The sequence below is a fragment of the Chinchilla lanigera genome, unplaced genomic scaffold (genome assembly GCF_000276665.1).
Source record: "Chinchilla lanigera isolate Chin_1 unplaced genomic scaffold, ChiLan1.0 scaffold00174, whole genome shotgun sequence".
Taxonomy (NCBI): Eukaryota; Metazoa; Chordata; class Mammalia; order Rodentia; family Chinchillidae; genus Chinchilla; species Chinchilla lanigera.
The window spans coordinates 439,474-447,757 of record NW_004955575.1 but is presented as its reverse complement, the minus strand read 5'-3'; the positions used below and the strand labels follow the sequence as shown (position 1 = coordinate 447,757).

The 8,284-nt window shown below is 46.4% G+C and overlaps 1 protein-coding gene across 1 annotated transcript in view; it reads right to left on the bottom strand.

Annotated features, from left to right (window-relative positions):
• Mccc2 (methylcrotonoyl-CoA carboxylase 2 (beta)) overlaps positions 1-2,131 on the bottom strand; it is a gene marked incomplete at its 5' end in the record, with an annotated part of 58,265 nt that extends 56,134 nt beyond the window's left edge. The window contains 1 exon segment of the mRNA XM_005413932.2: positions 2,065-2,131. Coding sequence (XP_005413989.2) covers positions 2,065-2,131 — 67 coding nt within the window.
• Positions 2,132-8,284: the final 6,153 nt, after the last annotated feature.

Here is an 8,284-nt window from a genome sequence, read left to right as displayed (position 1 = left end):
TTCCCTCATCGGTAAGATGGGAACAGCTAGCATCATGTAAAGAATGAGGTCTGTGCCTCTTCCATCCCTCTCTGGGTTTCATGTAATGTTTAATGGATTTCACTGACTTTTTTTTTTTTTTTTAACTAAACTCTGTAGTAAAAAGATAGATAATCGCAATTATTTTACCATTCTTTCCTATTAATTCTAAATTATCTAGTAAGTCGGAAGAAGAAATGTGTGCTTAAAGTAACACTTATAATTCACAAATCTACCCCTAAGTTCAAGTGTAGACTTAGATTATCAATGAGGCACTGAAAATTTACTAGAGAGGCGAAATGTTTTAACCAAAGGTGCTCAGTTATAAAAATAACAAACCAGTCTAGCCCACCACCTTCAGAATTCTACACAGGACCAAAATTCCGAGCTTCTTTCTTCCCTATATGCAAATAAATAGCCAACTTTAGACAGTCTCTCTGCTCTCTCACCATTAATCAATTACCTTGCTTCCATAACGTCAGCAGAGGGGGGAAAAAGTAATGTAAATACTATTATTATTTCCCTATATTTCTACAGAGAGACGGTCCTCTAGAAGTGGTAAGATCACACCTAGAATTGCAATAATACAAGACTAGGGAGAATGTTTTTTTTTGTTTGTTTGTTTTGTTTTTTGGTTTTTCTCCGGTACCAGGAATCGAACTCACGACCTTGCGCTTGCAAGGCAGGCGCTTTTGCCGCTGAGCTAAATCCCCAGCCCAGGGAGAATGTTTTTAATGAAAGCTATAAAATTAATACAGCTCCTTCTAAATTAGGTACTCACATGAAGAATTACTCTGAAAATAGGAGCCTTGGTTTCGAGTTATATGGCCTCTAAAGTAAAAAAGTTATATATACCCACGATAGTACAACAGAATCCTCACACTAGGTGGGGGGTGTTCCTCTCGCTAACGTAATTTCTTTCAAGAAAAAGAATGCCTGTTATGTCCACAATTCAAAAATGAAGACTCCAAGCCCAGCCTGGGCAACTTAGCAAGACTATCTCAAAATAAAACACATAAATTGAGCATGGTGGCAGGCCTATTACCCCAGCACTCGGCAGGCTGATGAAGAAGGGTAATTTCAAGCTCCAGGTCAGCCCCAGTGACGTAGTGAGTTCAAGGCCAGCTTGAACTACACTGGGAGACCCTGTCTCAAAAAATGAAACACAAAGCAGAAAAGGGAGAGCAAAAGGAGGAGGAGAAAGAAGAAGAAAGAAAAAGAAAAGAAATAGGACTGGGCGTGTAGCTCAGGGGTAGAGTGTCTGCCTGGCATGCAAGAGGCCCTGGGTTCCATCCCCAGCATAACAACTAAAAGAAAGCAACACAACGCCAAGCGGGCAAGCAGACCATGTGCAAAGTTTTAAGGAAACCACATTTACTTAAACAGCAATAAAGCCATTAGAAATTAATTTAGTGGGCGGCGTAAGTATGACTAATAAACTCGACATGCTTTAGTTTAAGAGAAAAATGTTCAGTACACTGCTCTGAATAAACCCCTAGAAACCAGCAGTTAAGCATGATGAATTTGGGTGGCTACTTTTCCCGCAAACAGCCATACTGGGGAAGCAGAGACCCTAACAGCTCAGCTGTCCGCGGCCCCCCTCCGCCTCACCCCACCTCATTCCCGGCTTCCACGCCTTCGGCTTCCTCCCTCCGAGGCCCAAAAGGACTCAGAACACCATGTCCGTACTCGGCAGCAAGGGACTTTCTTGTCCTCATTCCCTACACAACAGTGAGGCGGGGACGCAGACCTCATCTCGTTGGATCGGTGTAATGCCTGACGCCCAGTGTGCGGCAGGATGTGGCGCGGCACAGGCAGCACTGCCCTGGTTGCCACGAGCGACCTGAGCACCCGTGGGTGTTGGCACCTGCGGAGCAGTCTCAGAACCACTCCCCACAGACACTGCGGGCCAGCTGGGACAGGAAAACACGAAACACCTGCACTCCGACAAGTGCGTGCCTTCAAGAGTCACAGCTTCACGCTCCCTGTCTTTCCTGAAACCACGACGTGTCAGGGAAGGCAGGGTGAGGAGCAGGCCACGCTTACCTCGTCGCACCTGCTCCATGCGATCCCGCAGCTGAACCACCAATGCCTTCATCTGCTCATAGTTCTCCTACACAGAAACGGGATGAGAGAGACAGGAATATTAGGCAGCAATGATCTCCACCAAGTGAGGGTCGGGAAGCCCCACGTGTTATGCCAGCCCTCCGGGGCCTCCCTGGCTGGGAAGATGAATTCCACCCACCACTTCCACCCACCACTTGCACCCTCGGCCCTGTCCAGGCTCACAGGCTCCTACAGCCCAATTCTCACCTTCCTGGACCAGGGATATATACCTCTGCAGCACAAGTGCCTGCCTGGCAAGCATAAGGTCCTGAGTTCGATTCCCAGTACCACCCCCCCCAAAAAAAACAATTCTCACCGCCCAGCCTCTCCTCTTTCAGCTACTCCTATCCACTTTAACATCTTTCTTCTTTCAACATCTGCTCAGCCCGATCTCTACTTGTTTTCCCTTTTTTAGGGAATATAAGCTCTCTGAGAGTTAGAAAGTCACTTTATATTTCCTGGCCTAAAACTCCAACCAGCACAGATGTACTTGCTTACTTACACATGGCACTTAAACACCAAGCCAAGGGAGAAAAATACGTCCCACTTTATGTTTCAAAAAGACAAAACTTAAGGCCAGAGATACAGCTCAGCGGCACAGCGCCTACCTGGCAAGCTCAAGGTCATGAGTCTGATTCCCAGTACCAAACAAAACAAAACTAAATAAATAAATAAAAACTAAAAAAAAAGAAAATGAAAAAACTAAAGCCAGGCACAGTGGCACACGCCTATAAATCCCAGCATCTGGGCCAGGGCAGCAGAATCACAAGTTTGAGTCTTGTGTGGGCAACTTAGTGACTTAGCAAGATCTTGTCCCAAATTAAAACATGAAGGGCAGGGGCTGGGGATTTAGCTCAGCGGCACTGCACCTGCCTGGCAAGCGTGAGGTTGTTAGTTAGACTACCAGTACCGGGAAGAAAAACAAACAAAACAAAACAAAAACACAACAAAAAAAAAACATAAAGGGCTGAGGCTGGAGTTCAGTGCGAAGAGCCTGGGCTCAATCCCCGGCATCACAAAAAAACAAAAACAGAGCACTATACTTGCGTGTGTTTGGAAATTTTCTCTGTCTCTCTTTTTTTTTTTTTTTCTGGTTCTTTTGACCCAGGGTCTCACTCTGTGTTCAGGCTGGCCTTAAACTTACTATGTAGGCGAGGGGTGGGGTGAGACGGAGGGGGGCCGCGGACAGCTGAGCTGTTAGGGTCTCTGCTTCCCCAGTATGGCTGTTTGCGGGAAAAGTAGCCACCCAAATTCATCATGCTTAACTGCTGGTTTCTAGGGGTTTATTCGGAGCAGGCTGGCCTTGGACTTGCAATCCTCCTGCCTCAGCCTCCTGAGTCCTGGGATCACAGGTGTGTGCCACCATACCTGGAAGATGTTCAGGGAATTTTCTAAATAATACACAAAAAAAATATAAACAGTGAGAAGTTAAAAAAAAAAAAAAGGTGGAGGAGACTCACTTCTCACCTCTGTATATTTAAATTTTGTTCGGTCAGCCTGTGACTTTAGAACAATATTTACATAGCTAATTTTTTGGGGGGCGGGGTACGAGAATCAAACTCAGGGCCTCACATTTGCCAGGCAGACACTGTGCCACTGAGCTACATCCCCAGCCATAGCTAATTATTTTCTAAATTCAATCTGTCCCACTAACGTGTGGTTCCCAGGAATGCCACTAACACCTCTGGTTACTTAGTTCTGTTTCTGTGGCAAAATGCCAGTTTCCTGGCACGATTCAGTCTTTACGGTGCGGTTTCTCGTCTCCTACACCTCTGACAGCTCCACGGTTTCTGCCACATTCTCGCTCTGTGGGACCCACAACACAGAAGCGACACGGAGCTCAGGGACAGACCTGTGCCAGGTGGGAAGGGGCACCCCGGGCTGCCCCACCTGCACCTGGGAAAGGCCCGAGGGGAGCTCGGCTCCCGCGGCCTAGAACAGCTCCCCAGCTCGGCGCCCGGGCCCCGCGGGAAGCTTCTGCTTGCTGTCTGTCCTTTTAAGACGGGGTTTCACTATGCAGCCCACACAGGTCTAGAACTCGCGGGGTTCTGCCTTCGCCTCTCAAGTGCCGAGTTTAAAAAAACAAAAAAAAAAAAACAAAAAAAACACCAAAAACATACAGATGCTTGGTCTTCGCCCCGGAAAGTCGGAGGCCACGGGCTGCAGGCCTGCGCTGGGCACTGGGGTTTCAAGGTTCCTCAAGTGACCCCAACCTGCACCCCAAACCGAGAAACGGCTTGCTGCCGCTTCCACGCTTCGTCACTCAGTGCAGACGGAGCAGACAACACAAAGCAAGGCTTTGGTGAGAGGCAAATGCCCCTCGCCACAGGGTCTTTTCCATATCACAACGGCAGAGAGGAAGCCGAGAACTCTGCTCTCCCAGGAAAGCCAGGCCGCGGGATCGCTTTCGTCCAGCGGCAAACACATGCTGTTCGCCTGACCACCAGCAGGTGGCGCCAGGGCGGCGCGGAGAAGTCACTTGCAAAGTAGGAGGAGACCTGACTGCCTTTCAGAGGCTCCAAGACAGGGCTTGGCGGGCAGGCGAGCCACAGCAAGGGCTGTGTCATCCAAGACAGCGCCAAGACCGGGCAGTACTGTTCTGACCCACACCTTGCAGCCCTCCGGGGAGCAAATGAGCGACTGCAAAGTGCTGAGGGAAAGGTAAGCAGATGTACTTCACTGCATAGGAAAACAGATTCTTTGTGCTTGTGCTTAAGATCCATTATTTCTACACTTACTCCAGGCTTAAAAACGCAAATGTCTAAATGCTCCGGGCTGGGCATACAGCTCAGTGGCACAGTGCTTACCACGCACACGTGAGGCCTAGGGTTCAATTCCTACTACCACGACAGACAGAGTGTTCTGAAAACTCCTGATTTTGCCAGGTGTTGTGGCACCTGCCTGCAATCCCGGCACTCAGGAGGCTGAGACAGGAGGACTGCTTGAGTTGAAGGCCAGTGAATTACACAGTGAGATTCTGTCTAAAAAAAATAAAATTTCTTATTTTAAGGATCGCTGTGAATGGGTGGGGGAAACAACTGTACTCTCCTCTTTGGTCCTGTTTAGCTTAACAGTACTAGAAAAGGAAAATAACAGGGTCGATTATTACAGACTCCAGGATTTCACTAAGTCTCACCTTCCCTGTGGTTTGCTGTTGTCACTTTCCCTACATCCTCACACACACACACAAAAGTAAGGAGCTGGTGTACTTCAATAATTATCTACAGATGGCCAAAGCTGTTTTCTTCCTGCCCTCCATCCTGAATAATTTTGAAAGAAAGCTTAGCTATAACACTCAGTATATAATTATGTCTGTATCTCCAAAAAAAAAGGATCATTCTCACACATCATCATCAAATATCCAGTTAGGGAAGACACATTCCCAACTGTCAGGTCTGTCTGCTATAGTTGTTTATTTACATAGGCTCCAGCATGGTAAAGGCCGTATGCTGCAAATGGCCAGGGTATTTCAAGGCTTTCCTACAATTCTTCCATCCCCTTTTCTTGAAATGTTCTCAGAGCCACAGTAGAGTGTTTCCCATGGTGTAAAAGGCACCCTTACAGCGTCCTTTAACAAGTTCTTCCTCCCTGACAGATCCAGAAACAGGAAACAGTTTGAGCTATTTCCTGGTTCACCCCAAGTCATGAAGACCTCCTGGCCGCCGCTCTGGCTGCCGTCCACCTCCTTGTCTCTTGCTGTCCTTCCAAACCTCAGGCGCCAGAGTGCAGAGCTGGTGAACAGTCTGCTTCCAAGGTTCAGGCACTCGTCAGAACGGACGCTGGTAGGCAGATCTTTACTTGTCTGAACCAGCCTCCCCACTAAGAAACAAGGGACACTGTCACTCACTGTCAAGGCCTCTAAAGGGCAGGGAGGTGGGAGAAGTGGGCAGAGCACATTACTGCCGAGGTGAGACGAGGAAGGGGACAACAGGACTTCCTTACCACCTCGATAAGCCTTTGTTTCTTCTGCTTTTACAGGTGTGTTTGCATCCAACTCACTGCTTATAGAGCAGGACATAAGGAGATCCTTTAACATCCAACAGGGAAGCCAGGCGTGGTGCCACACCCCTGTAATCCAGCACTTGGGAGGCTGAGGCAGGAGGATCACTGCATTCAAGGCCAGCCTGGGCTACATAGTGAGTTCAAGGCCAGCCTGAACTGCATAGTGAGACCCTGTCTCAAAAACAAAAACATCCAACAGGGAAAATTAATGAAATTGAGACTTAAAAAGCAGCACAAAGGATTCATGAATCATTTGTCTGAAAGGATGGGAAGGGGATGGATGGGGGACACAAGAGGGTGGGAAGGGAAGAAGAAAGGATCAAGATGCGATGTGTGTATGCATCAATTACCCAGGAGGAACGCATTTACTATGCATCACAAACATACTAATAAAAAAATTGAGAAAAAGAAAAAACTCAAACCTTCCTCACTCCCCTAATGCTGTTCATTATCAAAGGCACTGTTAGCTGCTAATCCATATCCCTTCTTCCTGTCTTCCCTGTGGCTAAATCCTAATTTCACACAGGGCAACAACATACCCAACTGGAAAAAGTAACATCCCCACCTCCTCCTGCAGATAGCAGGAGCCACGTGACTAAATTCTAACCAATGAAATACAGGCAGCTGTCCTAGCCCATGAGGTAGGGTGCACTGCTTGTTCAAAATTCTCCCAGCCGGGGTGATGGCACATGCCTGTCATCCCAGCACGTGGGAGACTGAGGCTGGATAATCGCTACAACCTTGAGACCAGTTTGGGCTACATAATGAGTTCAAGCCCAGCTTGAGCTGCATGGTGAGTCCCTGTCTCAAAAGAAAAACAAAAATCAAACAAATATACAAAATATAATAATCGGATTTTTGAAATGGACTTCACTTCAGGGACTCAACAGCAAAAGTGAGCAACCAAAACAAAGAATTAGGAAACTAAAAGAAAAGGCATGAAATGATAGAATCTAAGAAGCAAAAAAGAGAACCAAACAGAGCCTGGGGGCTTATAGGACACCATCAGTAAGAGGCCAATAGGGGCTGGGGATTTAGCTTAGCGGCACAGCGCCTGCCTGGCAAGCGTGAGGTCGTGAGTTCGATTCCCAGTACCGGAAAAAAAAAAAAAAAAGTAACAGGCCAATATACAAATTATGAGTTCCAGAAAGAGAAAGATTCTTGGAAGAAATAATGACTGAAAAGTTCCCAAGTTTGAGGAAATATATGAATCTACAAATCCAAGAATCTCAACAAACTTCAAAGATAAATCCAGAGACTCACACCAAGACACACTATAATCAAATTGTTTAAAAAAAAAAAAAGAAAAAAGAAAAGACAAAGAATCCGGAAAGCACCAAGGCAGACACACTTCATCATGCACACGAGAACTCCACTAAGATTTTTATCCACTGATCTCTCAGCAGAAACCCTGGAGGCCAGAAAGCAACATGGTTAAACAGTTAAAGTGCTGAAAGAAAAAAAAACCCTCAATAAGGAATTCTAGACCCAGCAAAACTGTCCTTTAAGCATGAGCAAAAAATAAGGACATCTCTGATAAGCAAAAGCTGAAGGAATCAACATGAACACCAGGACAGCTCTGCAAGAAATGCTCACAGGCCAGTAATGATTGTACATGACTGTAATCTCAGCTATCTGAAAGGCAGAGGCAAAAGGATTGCAAGTTAAAGGCCATCTTGGGCAACTTAGTAAGATACTACCTCAAAATAAAATTTTAAAAAGGACTGGGGGGCTGGTGACGTAGCTTGGTGGTGGAAGTAGGCAAGAGTTTCATGTACTAGCTGTTGGGTTTAATTCCCAGGACAGAGAGACAGATGGAGAGACACAGACAGGCAGACAGACAGACTGACTGCCTAACTCTGACTCATGAAAGTCTCGCAGCTTAAAATGAAAAACTGCCACACAGTAACTCAAAGCCATATAAAGATCTTCATGAAGGTGCATACTACACCTGAGCAAATACAAAAACCACAGTACCTTTGGTTTGTAGCTCCACTTCTTATTTTTCACAGGATTTAAAAGGCAAATTCATAAGAAGTAATTATAAATCTATACTAATGAGTATACAGTACAGTATACCAAGTTGTAACCTGTAACATCAATAACATAAGGTGAGGGGTGGACCAGTGAAGGGTGAGTGCAGATAAGTCAAGCTGGT